Raw genomic sequence first — 17,949 nt, forward strand, 5'->3', positions numbered from 1 at the left:
ATATCTGCCCGTTGTATAGACGTAATCAGATTGATCAGCTGTGCAGGTGACAGGTGAGTGTTCAGGTGATCTGAGGAGAAAACTGAAGCGTGACTGGTAAATGATGAAAATGATGACTTTCGTAAACAACTAAATGTTTTTATTAGACTGACACAGAAACCTAATTTTAACCTAAATCTTTTTTTTGTGACCTTAAACTATTAAATCATTCTGTAAACAAACATGTTTAGGATTTCAAAATAAAACTCAAAAGAACATGAAAGATTATGAAAAAAAAACATCTTTATTGTGCCACATTTATCGTTTTAAACAGGCAGCAGTGATGAGGTACAAAAATATGCGCACCCTCTATCCAGAGGTAAGAGCAGTGGTTATGACACGATGCAGCAGTTTAAGTTAACAGACCGTCGACGGCATGAATTCAGATACGGGATTGTTTTTAATTTTGTTTGTTTGCGATGTAACTTCCTCTTTTCATTTACCTCCGGAGAACATCGGAAAAAAAAAAACAAAAAAACCCAAAAAACCCGCTGGTCACTTTACAGAAGCATAATTTAGAGGAAGACCGCTGCAGAAAGCCACTGAGTTTGAAAGATGTGTGTGAGGGTTCAATTAACGCTGCATTGTGGGAAGGGTAGTACTCACAGAGGCTGACCAACACTTTGGACTAAAATCAGGATATTTCAGCCTCTCCAGCTTCGATTTCACCAATTCTCGTTTCAAGTCGGCCTCTTGAAAGTCCCTGGACTTGGAAATTGGGAATACCCCTCTGACTCTGCTGTAATTGATAAAGAGATGGATCTAAAAGCAGGATAAACACCATTGTCTCATCCCTGCAGTGCTCATGAGTCACACTGAGGGGATTTTCTGTGGATGCTTGTTTCCCCCTCACGCCTGCAGAAGCTGTCCCACCAGGGCGGGGCTCCTCTCCCGGATCAGGGCTGACGTGATCTCGGCCACCTTCAGCACTGACCTCTCCCAACGCTCGGTGTCCTGAGAGAAGAAGAGAAGAAGAGGAGGAGGAGGAGGAGGAGGAGGAGGAGGAGAGAGGGTGGTGGTGGCTTGTTAAAGAACATAAAATTAGAGACAGACACGCTAGCGACATGCCACCTCGCTCATTAGCTCAGTAGTAAGACCCTGCAGTAACAATCGAAGACGTCGACACACACAGACTCACATTTGTTCGTGTTTATCTTCCCTCTGGAGAGTCACGACTCCGTTTGAGTCATCCGAATGTTTGTACACCAGCGTTTTTTAAAGTTTATGGGGCCGCCAGCAGCATTCAGTTAGCGCTAGCAGCCGGTTCAAACTAGCGGGGGGAACAAATCCAAACCATACGCACGCCGTTCAGAAACAGAGCTGTCAGGAAGGAGTTACAACATCCATCAGTGATTTGACAAACGGTAAAGAGGAAGTCGGGAGGGATCCAAATTTAGCATCAGCTGTCACTTTCTTGACGAGGCTCGTGAAAAAAAAAAAAAAAAATCCTGGATTCTGAACGCTCGTCATGAGAGAGAAATCCTGTTTCTGTTTTTCCCGCTGGAGTCAGCTTTGAGGTCACATACGCTGAATTCACCACATTTCATTTGATTGTAAGGATCACATGATCTATCGGAGGATTTTCGTGACTATCGAGTTATTTTATGGCTCGCTCAATCGACAGACGGAAGCAATTTTCCAGCGGGGGTGGGCGAGGGTTGGGAGGGGGATGCCACAGAATCAAGGCACTTTCTTTTTTTTCACAGATTTGTGTTAATGTCGAGTCCTCTGAAGCTTGTGAACCAATAAGGCCCACTTTGAGATTTATGGTGCATGATATTGGACAGATCTACGCTAAACCACACGCAAGACTAAAAGGAGACCATACATTCTCTCCAGGCCGACTTCACTGTTGTGGTTGTTTAGCCTTCGTGATTCCTCTCCTCTGTATCTCTTTCTTCTTCTTTTTTTTTTCTTCCTCCTCTGCAGGCCGCCTGCACAATGCACTTTTAATGGTTTTCACTCCCCTGACTCTGTTCCCTGGGCTACAGCGACTCCCTTCTTTGATTTAGTTTCTCGATGAGGCCTAACAATGACCTGTTTTCCATCTTTCAAAGCGGCAGCAGTTCAAGGAGCTTTACTTTGTTTTAACCACAGGCCGGTTGCTCACGGAGATTTATGCTTCATGCTCTACCTGGACTTTTTCATAGATGGACTTTAATAAGGCTTTACTAATCGCTTTTGATGTAGCAGCATGCACAATGGAGAAAATATGAAAAAGATTTTAATTTCTTTGAAACTTTTAAAGATAAAGCATCGACCACTGCCAACACAAAAATGATGTATACCACAACAGAAAGACGAAAGGCCTGGGACTGATTTCGGTTTCTGCAATGAGCAAAAAGTTTAACAAACATTAACTCCGTATTCAAGTTCAAGTCTGTTTTACGCATTGGATCTTATTTTCACTGGTTTGGTTATTTAATTGTTGTGCTTAGCTTTTAGTTCTTGTACAGGACACATGCAGTTCACAATGATAACAGTGGCAGATCATCAAAATCATGAGGTAGTCTTGACTGGTCCTGGATTTGAGACTGAGGAAGACGAAGCAGACTTCTCATTTCGAGCCATCGACGATTGATTGTTCCCGGCTGAAATGGCGGCTGTCCTTCGTAGCTAGCTAGCTGATTAGAGGTGCCATGTGTGAGAACGTTTGATTTTTGAGTCTCATTCCCAACTTGTCAAAAGCAAAGACACTCTGCCATCCCAACGTCACTTTTTGATGTTCTGAGTCTTAAATTTGCACTTGATGGCTACATACATGCTATCGTGCTAAAATCTGAGGCTAAAGTTGCACGTTCCAGGCAAAAAATGTCTTCGAACATAACCATGTTTGGCAGTTTACTGAAGTTTGTGTCAGTGTTTTTACTTTTAAAATGATGAGAGTAACAACTTTAAGAATGAGGATTTAAATGTAGATAGTTGCTGATGTGCTCTGCGGCCTTGGAAGAAATGCTAAGTTACTTTTGTGAGCAGCAGGATTGTTGGACAGATATTCTGACAGTTGCAGACGAAACACTATTTCATCCATTCCTTACAATTTTCCTCTTGCATCTTTGGTTTAGCCAAAGCGATAAAAAAAAAAAAAAAGACTTTCAAAATGAAGAGTATCTTTCACGACGACCCCGGGCACACTGCCTGAAACCTGACAGGCCGGTAATGTCTCGCTGCAGCTGAGCTATGATTGCTGTCCAGGGAAGGTTTCGTAAAAGGAGACAAAGCTTGAAAGTTGAAAAAGAAAATGGAAATTCAATTGTTCAGAGGATCAGGAACAGTTCAGACAAAATTATCGACCAGTCTGGACGCGGAAAACGAAACTGATTGCTCCCAAAATGAGTAATTTATCTTTATCACATCAAAAGTGTTCAACACAACTGTAAGTACGGTAGTAAAACTTTTGGCAACTGTCGACTCAGAAAACTTGTTTTTCGGGATGTTTCCTCACTTTACAGCAGAGTCTCTCTCTCTTTGACTTGTCACAGCAGCACAGGTGCAACTACTGTGATGAAATTAACAACGGCTCTGATCCATTCAGGTGTTGCAGTCCAACATGACAGTGAGCCAGGATGGACAACAACAGAGGCCTGGGACTGAACCACCTAGATGGAATGCAGCCTTTATTAACATTATTAGTTCCACTTCTCCTTTTCCTGCTATGAGACGTCAAAACGTCAATTCTGGCGCGGACAATGTTATCAGAGGAGAGAAGAATGACGCCAAAACGTACGAAAAATTTGATCCAAGTTGTAATAAATTGTGATAATTATCCTTTTAAACAGGATTGGATCTGACTTGTATTATTTCCCTGAAATAACACCAACCAATCTGACACTTTCTCCTCTGGCTCCGGTGCCGATTCTATCAGCCAGCTCTCGAAAGGCAGATTTACTTTTTAGTGTAACAAAATGATTTAAGAAGACTAAAGAAGGCTTTTCATAAAGCTTTTAATGTCCAAACTTCCACTGAGAGGAACATTAAAACATATTAAAATTATACCCTGCTAAAAAGACAAAACAAGGATGATTTGTGATCTGGAACATCCAATTTAGCATATCTTCAGATCTGACTTCCAGGCGCATTCATCATCACAACTATGTGTCGGCAGTTTATCACACTTGGAGCTGAGTGTTAAGAGCACCAGGAGAAAAATAAGCCTTCTCTCGCTCTGTCCTTTGTCGAAGTTCACCGGCCAGAATCCTCACAGCACCGATTGTGCAGCGACTGGACGGGAATGTGACGAGGTGTGAGAGTGATGAGCGTGGAATTGGGCCTGACCGTGGTTAATGGGAGCGAGAGACCCCGAGATCCAGAACTCCCGGAGCACTCGTCCCTAATCAGAACCAGCGGAGGGGGGGCAGGAGGGGGGGGGGGGTCGGATGACATGGATTTTCCACACCGACCTGCTGAAGAGGGAACTGAAGCGCTGGTGCACATATCAGCGACTCTGGCTTCTCGTTGATTAAAGCAACACAGGAAATGACAACAACAACAACAAAAAAAATGATGGAATCAAAATATGACAGCTTTGAATGGGCTCCAGAGGCATTCAGTGTCAGCATCTACAAGCTTTTCTTAATATGCTTTTAGATTTACAACTGGCTTGTGGAATCAAAGGATTCGGAGTGAATGAAGGCTTTTCCTGTTTTCTCTTTATGTCGTACCCAAGTCATTGTTCTGTGGTTTAATCAATAGTTGTAGAGGCGATGAGGAGATGAGCCAGTACATCTGAAAGCAGTCAACAATCGAACCTGATAGCACAACGTTGTACGCACATCCTCGGGAACGCATTCGTCAGCGATCGCTCGAGAGCTACAAGCGAAAAGAAGAATCTGATTGCGTCTTATCATTGTTTACACTGAAAGCAATCAGATCAAAGCATTCCTCCGATCGTTATCTAAAGACAATCACCTCTTCACACGGAAAGTATTTGAGACGTTACATGTGTTTGGGAGAGCTGAAATGCCAACAGGGATGATAGATGTGATGAGCACGATCGTTGGCTGATTACCACCCAAGTGCATTGATGAGATGCATGGGAAAGTCATGAGAACTTTGGGGGGGGGGAAATATTGAAGACAGCTACAGCCATTAAACCACAGCTAATGACTCTATTACAGATGTCTGTTTTCTTATACGCAGAACAAAAAACACACATGAAAATAAGAGAAAGCAAAAAAAAAAAAAAAAGGCAAGTCGAGATCACCAAGGAGGATCAAAGTTTTAAGCCCGTCTAAGCCCGAGCGCTGAATTATTTCCACTCCAGATACGTGCCGCCTTTGAAATATGAATCGGGCTTCGTAAAAAACAGCGTTATTAAATCAAGTAGTTGCTTGCACAGTGGAACACAAATACGACTTGAGCTCTTCATTGACTCGTGGCACAGCTTTAAGTAGTCACAACTGCCACTCAGGCTGCAAGTGTGGTCGAGGAAAAAAGCACGACAACAGGGTAGAATTACTCAACAGCAACAAACTCCAGAGGCATTTGCATATCTAACTGCTCTCAGGCTGAAATATATATGAGTTGAGTGTGAGCAGCATGCAAACTGATTGATCGCCGCTCAGGGAAGAGCCGCAGTGGATGTTTCCTGACAGACGAGAGCTGGTACCCCTCCTGACCCGGGCGCTGCTGCCGTTCAGCTCGTGTCTCCTCTTTCCACCGAGGACCGTCCCGGATGAATAAAGAGGTTTTTTGCTAACGAGCGGCTCGCTGGCTCACTCATTGTTCTGGGCACGCAAACATCCAAGAGAGGGGGATACATGTGTCGGGTCGCACAAGACAGCAGCACGCATACGAAACACATGCACAGACCGAGGAGACACTTCATAACGCTGATGTGCTCGTACGTGTGCGCCCTCACACAGAAACACAAAGAGGTGGAATGTGATCCTGGTGGGATTTGCATGTCTCCAGATCTTCATCATCATAACAGCATGTGTCCTCCAGCGTCAGCTAAGAAGGTTTTCCACAGCTCTGTCCCAGCGTCTCCTCCAGCAGAATATAGAGATGGAGGAACTGGAAAGCGAGCGCTTGAGGCCGAACATATCTCACTGTGGACGTGCCGAGACAGACAGAACTGGGCTCTTATCTATAAAAATAGATTTATACTTCATCTCCGACGGCGCGCTTAGGTTCAATTTTATAAGACGCTGAGCCTAAGAAACCTTGTTTAGGCAGGTTTTAGGAATCCAATTTGGAGCCTACTCACCTGTGATTTATAAATCTCTAATGAACTTAAATTGACAGCACCTTCCTTGTCATCTCCCCTCAGGAACTACCATGGACCAAAAGTGGACGAGGAAATTGACGTCTTGAAGAGTCCAGCAACACGTATTATTCAGAGGACTAAATAGTGGATGTGTTGCTGATTTATGTCGTTCATAAAGCTCATGCGAAGTTCAACGCAGGCTTGGACTTGTTGGGTGGCGACCTCCAGTGGCTGTGGATATTATTACAGCAGCAAAGGAGGAAGTCAGACGAAACACCGAGCGCATATATGGTGGAGAACGGGGTGGATGTTTGGATCAAACAAGCACAAGACTTTCACCCAGGAGACTGCTGTTTGTGTCTTGTGTGAAAGCAGAAGTCAAGTACATCATGCCATGAAGTTACATAACATAGATATTTAGATATAAATAAAGATATTTCAACCCAAACCACAATCGTTGCCTAAACCTAAACATGTAGTTTTCTTGCCTAAACTTGACCAAACTGCAAGTGTACGATGGAGGTCAACCACACCTCTCTTACTGCCAACTCTATCTCTTCAGTCAAGTCTAGACTTTACTGAGAGATCATTCCCACGTCAAATTAAGCTTTCATAGATAACTACTTACAAGTAGTTTTCTGCTTAAATCATACTTGAGCTCATACTTATTTGTGTATATACTGAGTGTCTATTTGGACAGACACCAGATAAAAGCTAAAGTGAAGGAGTAACTGAGTCTTTCAGAGAAAAAAAACGTGAGAAGACCAGTCTGATTCATGGCACTATTAAAGCTAAAAGCTGCTTCTCACCTGTTTATAGGGTGGAATTTGTCTCCATAGGCTCCAAAGACAGAAAACTCCCTCTTGAGCCAAAACTCTAAGTGCAGTCAGCGGGAGTATATTTCACTTGTTTCATTTTAAAAGCAAGTTTTTACGAGATTCACTTCACTATTATTGTACGTGAAGGAACCTCACTTTCCACTTCATAATGATTAACTGCCACAAATCCTCACTTAAAGGATTTCTCAGCCAAAAGTATCATCATTTATTCACATTAGTGGAAGGACTATCACCAGTTAATGTATGCCATATTGAACGGGGACGCGTCACATTTACATTCTGAAGCACTTCTTTTCCACGGACAGCAGAGCGACGTCTGCTACATCGATTACTGACACATCCAAAGCCCTTGGTGGCCTGGATGGCATTTATAAAGTTTTCTCCTGACAGATTTCACATTTAAAAATAGAGACTGTTTCGCAAACAATATATGAACTGGTGTCGAGGGGAAAATACCACTGGATAGGAGTCATGGATGGAGAGAGTTCTGGGGACTTTAGGGGTGTTCAGTTTTTCGTTTTTTACCTCATCCACCAAGAACCTAAAGTCAAGTCCAACAGACGAGTCAACTGACGACGTCAAGTGACAACATTGTTTTAATGTATAAACAATACGATGTATAATCGTTTGGCTGGGCAGTCACTAAAAGAGAAAATGTCCTCAATCAGTCCCATATGTACGAATGCACAAACACATGCAACAGCCTTGTTATTCCAAACTGCGGCCACAAGTTTATGGAATGGAACTTCAATCATTAGCCTCTATTTTTGCTTACTGTTTAAAGGGAGGATTTTTTGACAAGCCGTGAGGCGACAGGTCTTTGAAACACAGAGCAAAACGGGGGGGAGGGAGGGGGACGCATCGACGGACCACACAATAAGCAATCCTCAAACTCTCTCTACTCTTAAATGCCACAGTTGCAATCAACCTTTCCATCTGAGAGCGGCGCGCAGCAGCACTCCTGCCACACAAGACGAGCCTGAAACCTTTGAAGCTCAAAGGTTTCAGGCAATTAGGACCTTTAACAGTGACAATTTGTATGCTTCTGTCATTTTCCTGAGATCCCCCAGCCCCGAGGACTGCTGCTGCTGCTGCTGCCGCCGCTGCCGCTGAGGGCTTTCACTTCTGTTCCCTTCATGAAATGCCAAGAGCGCAGGGTCCTAATTGAAAAACAGCTTATGGAAAATCTTGGCGCAGAGCCCGAGCCAAAAGAACTGGAAAGAGTTGTTAGAGTCACACCAGCTACCATAACCAAGGTGGCCAAGAACATTTAGAAAGTTTTTACGGCTTCTTTTCATCATCCTAACTTTTTACTGTCACTGTATTTCTGCCTGTGACTTGAGCGTGCTATGCTTCTGGTAGATGGAGCATCCACTTGAGGGCAGTATCATTACTTGCATTAAAGCCAGACAGCCTTCTCCACTCCGGGAGTCTTAAAAGCTAAAAACCACCACCTAACATGAACTGCACCGAGCATTCTGCTCTTTAATAGATGAAGTAATTTCTCAGAAAAACTCTCCCCGAATGACCTGTGTGTTCAATCCCAGAGATACAATACTGCTAAAAACACCCGGAGCTTTGGTCTGAGAGGGGATAGTGTTTCAGGGCTTCTGACAGCTCGTCCCTGAGTGGGTATTGTGGTCCTGCTGCCCTCACTCCCCTTCTTGAATCATTGAAGACAGGCAGTAGCTTGGGGCTGAACTCTGAAGAGAAAAAGGGGGCAACAGGTCCAGTTACTGGCAAGTCCAGGAGTCTGATTAGAGCCCCAAATTTTACACCGCTGCAGTTCTATGGAGACTCATTTGATACGATGAAGAATGGTGGCAGAATGACTCAAATCCTACAGGGGGGAAAATGGACCATTAACGAATGAAAGTCTTGCGTTTAAATCTTTTACTCCTTAACAACCAGTGTCACTCTTTTATTTTCCCTAAAGCAGCTCAAAGGTTGGAAAAATAAAGGTTGTTATTTCACTCTGTCTCACAGCATCGTATAGATTCTTTACAGGCTCGTTCCACCGAGGGGAAATATTCAAATCCACCGCTCTGTGTTTTTATGGCTGGAAATATATTTTCGGTGTCTCGTGCATCATTTTATAAACATTTTAGCCACAGTTCAGTCTGACAAATTCGGGTTGTCCACTAAAATTTGAAATAAAGATCTGTGGGTTTGCGAATAATACTTGGCCTCGCAGCATGAGTTCGTAATGACTGAGGCACCAGCAGGCAGAAGTAAACAAGCAACGAGCAGCAAAATATACTCAAATATCACAAGTACAAGTAATGACCGTGGAGAACGCTGATTAAGCTTTCGTGTTCGGTGAAAACCCTTATTTGTTTCTAGTTTAGGGGGATTTTCATCTTGTCAGATCAGTTCAAGAAGGAGAGAATTAACATGGGAAAGAGGAAAGAATACCCCAGAATTTTACTTCACTGTGTTGTACTGCAGCATTTCTTAGTATTTATTTTAAGTATTAAAGCACCCATTGTTGCACACATGTTAATGTTGAAATCCTATTTATTTCTAGTATAGGAGACTCATGTGATGCAGTAAAGACTGGTGAAGACATCAAAAAGTTAAAGTAGTAATACGATAAGGTTAAACAACCTATAACCAGTAAAATGTTTTTGGATTTTATACACATTTTCCAGTTCAGCCTGACTTTCAAATGTCTCCCCATTTCCTGTCACTATCAAAAAAGGCAAAAAAGCCCCCAAAATACATAGTCAAAGTGAGAAGAAGAAGAGGTAAGCAAGTATTAGCTGGTAAACTGATATCACAAAACCTAATTGTGATGCAGCGACGGTTCAACTTAAGCTTTCGTGGTCTACAATCACTCAAGAGAGAAGAGAAGGAAAAACAAATAAAGAAAGAACATAAGAAATATGAAATCTAGAAATCCCAAATATGAAGAATGGAACCTTTAGTTTTGTTTTGCAGCTCAGTGAAAACCTTTGTTTCTTGTCTTGGAGATTAATGTGCTTTTAAATCATTTAAATAAAGGAAAATAAAACAAGGAAATTTCATCATCAGAATGAAATAAAATAAGTAAAGAAACAAACCAAAGAATCAATTTTTCTCCCTTCTACCTCAAAAGAAGCGCAGGGCATCATTGTCATCGCTAAACCACATCCAACTGAGTTATGTCTCATTTACACGCAATAAACACATTATCAAGAGGAAAGGCAACACTGAACGTGGTTATTGTTAGCGCCCACAGCTGTCAAGCTAGTATGTAAATATTGGCAAGTTTTGGAAGCACTTTCTTTGGCATTCTTGTGCGACTAAAACACTGAAAGCTTCAGTGAATATATCTGACAAAAGATGACCCTACTCTTACAGGACTTCAGTAAACCTACTTGTTTTCCATCTATAATAATGAGCCAGATATAAACCAAGAACCAGCAGAAGACAAAGGGACAGAGGATCCATGATTTGCTGAGATGTAATCAATGAAATACGACCAACAGCCATGCCAGAGTTTACTCAGACACTTGAATGTACATTAAAGTCAGCAGAGATGAGTGATCCAGTCAGTTTGAATATTTACTGCTGAGTCTTGGATCTAAACAATCTTCACATTTTATATCAGACTTGTACTTAAACTTCAGCCATGAACACACAAATCTGCTTGGATCCAATCGGAAAGACTGAGAGCTGAAGCTGACAAAGATGACAGTGACTTTAGCATCATTTCATACTTCTAACAGATTAAATGTCTCCAGGGAAAGTGTTTTATTGAATTTAGCCATGGTATTTAGTGTTGTTGCCTGAGTGTCTGTGTTTTAGATACCCGTGTCGGTCCCACTCTGCCTCACTTCATCTGAAAGGGATTGTAATGTAGGAAAATGAATAAGTCAGTATCCCACCCTACTGCTCTGCCGCTGTGAGTTCCCTCAAACTTTCCAGCCTTAGAAAAAGCAAAACTTTTGTATTGATAACTCCCTTTCATACCTCATTGAGAGAACAATCACTGCCACACAACCCTTTCACGGTACACTGGTTAAGCTCTTTCAACACAGGTTTCCAAAATATCCTGTCTAGGGGCGTCCATTGGGCAAACACGGCAGTTTGTTAGTCACGTCTAATGTACGACTTCTCTTTCTGTGTACCCTCGTCAGAGAAGGTAAACCCTGCTAAGAATGGGACATCGAGGGGGTCTGTAGTTCCCCTCAGTGAGAACTTTTTCAACGAGCTCTGCTGAGAGACGACTTTGTTTGAATTCAACTCACCGAAAGACATACCTCAAAACAGTAAGCAGAAGAATGGCTCTTTAGTTGAGGAGGTATGAAAGCATGAAGGCATGGGTGGGATTTATGAACTGGGACATACCAAATCCCACATGCGGTGAGAGAGCCCCAAGAGCACACACACCCTCCACAGATGCCTCATTTACTTATCACACTGTATCACTTACACCAAAAACCAAGGAAGCCAAATACAGTCCGTATCCCAGGCCATCTGAGGTCAGGCGCAGGTGCAGGGATATTCCACAAAACAAGACATTTATTACAGCCTGGTTTTCAGCAGCACACATCCTGGCCAAGGCTTAGTGCCCTCACTTCCATCCTCAACACAAGCATGAGATTGTAATCGCAGCAGGCTATAAGCCAAACATACAAACATAGGTGAAACACTGTATTTTCGTACTGCTGTCATAATATCGGCGCACCGCAGACTAAACATCAGGGGGATACAGCCGGCCCATGTGGACTGACAGATGGAGTGTGAGAACAAGAGGGGACGGCTGCGAGAAACTGTGAAGGAAAATCATTTTCACATGACTGTGAGATTCATTTGAGGGCATTAAAGACAAGACCAGACTCAAGTTCTTGAATCCTACCTTGAAATCCGGTTATTTATAACTATAAAACTCCAATTGGGGTTTCCATCAGAGCAGGAAATTAGATTTTAGCATTGAGGCCTAAATCCCTCAACTCACCAGCCGGTTTTTCTGTTATACCAGCCGAGTGAACCCTCAGGACAACGGGAACTCAGATGGTCATTACCTCCACTTAAGTTATGCTTTTAGTCTGATTCAGTCCTGTGTAGTTTTCCAAAATTTAGTGGAATGCTAGGCCATGAGCCAACAAACAATCTTGATTTATAGTTGTGCGTTAAGTGGCTTCACTGCAGCTCCAGCAGCTCCAGTACTTGTGTAGACTCTGAAGATGTGAGTTAAACTATAGCTAACGTTCGCTTCCTCTCAAACGTAACCATCCTAACTACCAAATGCAGCCAACTGGTATCTTCATGGCTGTGGCTCATGAGGTAGAGCAGGTCGTACAGTAATTGAAAGGTCAGTGCTTCGATATTTCCCCCAGTCTCACGATGGAGTGGTCTTCAGCGAGATACTGAACCCCAAATTGCTCCCGGTGGCTGTTCCTGTCGTGTGAATGGCTGGCCAGAGATATAACCCGGGTGCTTTAAAGAGGAAGGACTGTATCGCTCCTGATGAGCGGGTTGACACCTTGCACTGAAGCCTCTGCCATCGGTGTATAACTGTGTCTGAATGGGTGAATGTGACAAGTGTTGTATGGCACATTGAGTAATTGGGAGACTAGTTGAACCCCTTGCACCATTTTTAAAATCAAGCAATATTTTTATGGTTTGGTGAGGATTTGGATCAAATATCTCGATAATGTGATCATGGTATATTTGTGTTTGTAGCCTTTGACCCATGAACATTTTCATCGACTGAGATTTGGTAGACAACATATTTTTGGTGAGTTCACAAATTCTTCAAAAAAAAAAAAAAATCAAATGTGAGCTCTTCTGCAAAAGGTCATTTCAACTGGCTTTTGGGTGGTGCTAAAGCAACATGACAGATTCAGTTGGTTTTATCTGGGTCAGGGCTCTGAATCATTTGCAAATTGTGCACACGCCACAATTATATAAAACTGAAAACATTTCTGTAAAGGATTTTTCCACAATGTGTGTGTTGACATACATGTAGATCCAAATGTGGATTTAAAATGTTTCCATAATTAAGTAATTTAGATTTTTTTGTTTGTCCTTGGCAGAGCCGCATGCCCTCTGAGTGCTCTCTACTTCACAAACGTGACTGTAGGAGCAGATGAGTTCATCATCCTCAGCTACACTTTTACCAGCATTTCGGGGCATCTGGTGTTATTCTGGTGTGAATACACTGCGTGCTATTCCGCAGCTATTTTCCACCGCACCCAACCAGACGAGCATGTTTACCGAGAGGTCCCAGCAAATAAAAGCAAAAGCAGAGCAGGAAGGTGAGCGCCGCAAAAACAATCTTTGATGAGGCCTGTTAAATGAAAGCATAATCCCTGGAAGAAAACTCAAACCAGGACTACTGTGGGTGGTCAGAAACAGCTCAAAACCAAGTGGCAAAACAAACACGCGTATGTTTTGCTCTTACACTGAGTGATTGAATGTTTACAAACTAATTGTGTATAGCTGGCTTACATTAATCTTCCATAAGATCCTACGGTCTGTTTGTAACACTAATTCTCTCCTGGAATGTCATTTCTAAATTGTCTGTAAGAGCTTGCGTCAAGTCACATCAGCCCAAACAGCGCGCTCGCTGGTCTTTTTAATCTAAGAAATCAAAGCTGAGTAAACACCGCTTTGGTATGTCTAATTCCTTGAGCCAAACTCCAGCGGTCAAGTTTCACACATACCGACACACATCTGGAGCACTCTTGGCATGGAAGATCAAGCTTGATATCCTGCACATGTTGCGGCAGTGTGAGTCTCTCCCAAGGCTCTGACCCCAACACTCTACAAATACATCACTGAGGAGGGGAGCGATCCGCGGGCTTCTGTCTGTATGGAGATGTCAAGATTCCACCGAGGTAGCCAAGCACTCTCATCCACATTTCCAGGGGGATCTTAGATAAAGTTTAAAGACATAATTGTCAGAACAAAGACAAGTACTTAGGCAAACAGCAGGGGAAAACTATGTGAAAGGGCAGGGTGGATATTGGACTTCTATTCCAGTGCAGTGGATCGAGAGGAGGACTCGCCAAATCTGCTGGTTCTCCCAGAGATCTTGGAATAACCAAAAACAGCTTTATGAAATGCCACGTCATTTCTTATCTGTGCTGCTTCCTGAAATGTCAAATTCAGTTTAGAAGCCAAGCTCAGCTGAATGAGGATGAGATCCATCCATCCATCCATGAGATACAGGATATCTCATCCTCATTCAGTTGAGCATAGCTTCTAAACTGAACTTAATATCAGTGTCTCCTCATGTCTATCGACTTAGAGGAGCCAAAGGGGATGATGAATGCTTTTTTACTAATCACATCTGTCTCGTAACGGAGACAGTTCGTCATTTTTTAAAACAGGGATGAGTACATCCAACAGGGTCCAACACTCCTCACTCACCACAGAAAAATATAACACCAGTCACTTATTCATCCGAGAACAATTGTTGGATTAACTCAGATAGAGGTCGGGAGTGTGCTGAGACAGCAGAGACGGCAGCCATCCCTGATCTCCCATGACCCTGCCAGGGTGCGAATGCATAGGTGTCACAGCAAAAGCCTGAGTTGCTTGTGTAGGGTTTCACCTGTCTGCCTCGTTGGACCTGAGCAGGTATCGGCTGTATGTCGCCTGACAGATGTAGTGTGAGGAAAAAAGTGCAGACGAAGACCGCTGGAGAAACCATTTTCCCTTGGCGCTTCATTTAGAAAATTCTCCTGGAGTGCGTAATTCATTTTCAGGGAATTAACTAAAAGACCAGGTTTCATCTATGGAACTTTGCGGTAAAAACCTGATTGTTTATGACTCTGTAAACTTTGGCTCACTACGAGACTTTTTTTTTTTTTTAGACATGCTAATTCTGGTTCTAGGGATGCCAAAACGTTGGTTCGAACTGAAATATCTCAACAATTATTCTATGGATTGTCTTCGTTGCGGCGGTACTGCACAGATAACTCAGATAAACATGTCTGCCGAAGCCTTTTGCACAAACTTCCCGCCCGTGTTTCATTTCATGCCATGCTGTGCCTCCTCATTAAGACCACTTATTGATTCAGCATGAACGACTGTTGGATTTAGCCTGAGAAGAGTCCTGAGTGTGCTGGAACCACAGAGATGACATTCTTCATCGATTTCCCTTGACCCCGGCGAAGGTACAACTCCACGAGTGTCACAGCAAGAGCTTCACTGGGTCGTGTACGGTTTCACCTGTCTGCCTTTCAGACCTAGATCTGAACAGGTAGAGGAGAATAGACCTATAGAGTCCTCTTCTTTTCTTCCTCCCTCCCCTCCCTCCACTCCTTTCTCTCCCTCTCTTTTCTTCCCGACCGGCTAATCTCTTCTCAGGTTTAGGATTCCCGGTCCGGGCTCTTTGAGGAGGAGGAAATATGGGGTTGGGTAAACATCAGGGCTCTCACTGCAGGGATTACAACACCCATATATCACCGTGACAACTCCCTTTTCAGCGGATGACAAGTCGCCAGGACCCTGTACGAGGAGGGATCCAATGACACTTCCTATCGCCGCTGCAGACACTGATAGCATATACCGTCACCGTTTTCACAACATCGTGTCAGTTTATGAGGATCCGGTTTCTGTATACTCTCAGCCAGCATCTTTAGATTCGGTTTGAGGTTTTCACACATTATCGCACCTGATGTTTGGCTTGTGGGCATCTTAAGAGGGCTAACAACACAAAACGGAAAAAGACTCTAGAGAAGTGCTTTGATCACATGTCCTTTCACAGAGACGGCTGTTCATTGTCTGTGACTCCATTTCACTCTCTCCTCTTGACGAAGCGAAGTGGCATGCATGGCGACGCACTGCTGGACGCATTGTGCCTCGGCGATTGGGTGTTACTTTGAATAATGTGAAACCGCAGTCAGGCCTCGTTAGAGAAAGTCCGCTTTCAATCCAAAAAGACATCACTGAGGGTCGATGAGGTGGATCATTTTCCCAACCTCTCTGGGACAAATTCAATTCCATGTGCTCATGCATTTTAACCGTCAGGTTAAAATTCAATTATCCAAATGGCCGTACTTTTCCGACGAAGTGGGTGCGTCCAATAATTCCTCAGTGTGATACAAAACGAGAGGCCAGGGACACTAATGTTCTCCACAGTTGTTCTTCTCACTGGTGTGCAGTGACAACAACCAGCTATGTCAGAGCAGAGAATGAAATCATTTAGGGAGGAACAAAGGGGACTCAGAGTTTATTGTGGATTATCTTTAACAAGGTTTCATATAAAGAAATTTGGAAAAAATAAAGAAAGCATTGATGTCATCACTTGTTTTGCTGCTGATGGCAAATTGAAGGCATCAGAAATTTGGCTTCAGATTAAAACTTGAGTTGTCATCTAACTTCAGAAACTTCAGATATCGAATCACATTAAGACTCTTGCCTGAATAAATACACAAGGAGGCAAAGGAATAGGATGGGCTTTGGTGCTGAAAATGTACTCTTAAAATGTTTACAGGATTCAAAATATTTCCAGTGACTGCAGCCAGACTGAAAAATCCAAGTACTGTATACAAGCATCCCGGTCGCGCCCCTTCAGTGTGACGTCCACAGATTGCAATAAAATGTATAACTGGCTGACAGGACACAACCTCAACCATCAGTTTTTCAGTGTATTTAACTTGTTAACTTTTTCACAATGACTATGATTCTTACCTAACATTAACCAAATGGTGTTAGTTGTGCAACCACACTGCCACATAATGCAACACACTGAACCTATAAACAGTGCAACTGCTTTGAAAGTGAAATAACAGCATTTTGGATCTGAACTGGGACATTTTCCCCACAAGGTATAGTTTTGTTCTATTATTTCCAAACTGTATTGCACCCTGGATGGCCAAGTGCCAAGGCTTCTTTGCAGGAACTCCATGCTGCAGGCTGTTCCACATATTCACACCTTGGAAGCTGCCCAGTAAAACCACAGTCTGACCCGTTGGCTACCAAGCAGCTCCACTGGAGCAGTTTTGGGTTAAGTACCTTCCTCAAGGGCACCTTAGCTGTGGTAATGAGGGAGTACATCTACAGTACAGTAGTAATTTGTACATACAGTAACAGACACAGTTCAGATGTTCACAGATTAAGGTTCAGGATTGTACATTGTGTTTATGTTTCACCAGCAGACTTTGTTGCTGGTGAGAAATACCTCAGCAATTAAACCTTTCAAACAATATTCATACAAATGCACCTTAGAAAAATAACTACTCGTTATCACAGTGGCTGGCTGTGGTGGAGGTTGTGACAGTATCAGGTTCAAAAGCTGTTTAGCAGACTGACTGTCAGCACAAGTCTTTTCCACGAGTAGTTCACAGTTGTGCTTAGGTCAGTTTGTGAAGAGACTCAGTTGTGAAGTTTACATTATGTTATGTTTTACTCCCGTATTCTTTAAGTGTGCAATAGTGCAGCTAAAATCGACATTTTAGGAGCAGCCCATAAACTCTCCATAAGTCAGGTACCAGAACATTGTGCTGATGTGGACTACTAAGCTGCATGTATCCAAACTGATAGAGACATTGTCAAGGTTCGGTGGAGCCCAAAACCACAGACACAAAGAAAGGAAACATTTTGATCAGCACACACAAACTTGCATTCAAATGGATAAACAGTTCTTTTAATCTAAACAGCTAAACATCTTTTTATCGGAGCAGAATTAATTTGAACTGAAAGAATGTTTATTGATACAAATTGCACTGTCAAAAGTCACAGGAAGAACATCTGTATAAAACTGTGGACGGCAGCATAAATAATGTTTTCAGCGTGCTTCCCCCCTATTATGAGACTTCCAAACAGGACACCAACACTTGACCTTTATTTGCAGGGAACAGAAAATGTAATCCAGGCCGTTTTATTGTGGGGAAAACACAGCGGGATGGCCTTCATGTGACCAAG

At 42.9% G+C, this 17,949-nt stretch overlaps 1 protein-coding gene across 1 annotated transcript in view; it reads right to left on the reverse strand.

Moving 5' to 3' along the window:
* Positions 1–262: 262 nt before the first annotated feature.
* Positions 263–17,949, reverse strand: part of crppa (CDP-L-ribitol pyrophosphorylase A) — a 46,757-nt gene continuing 29,070 nt past the window's right edge. The window contains exon 10 of the mRNA XM_037075956.1: positions 263–993. Within this exon, the coding sequence (XP_036931851.1) occupies positions 889–993 (105 nt within the window). The 3' untranslated portion in view covers positions 263–888. The remainder of the gene's footprint in view (positions 994–17,949) is intronic.

This window comes from Acanthopagrus latus, chromosome 17, assembly GCF_904848185.1.
Source record: "Acanthopagrus latus isolate v.2019 chromosome 17, fAcaLat1.1, whole genome shotgun sequence".
NCBI classification, from domain to species: domain Eukaryota; kingdom Metazoa; phylum Chordata; class Actinopteri; order Spariformes; family Sparidae; genus Acanthopagrus; species Acanthopagrus latus.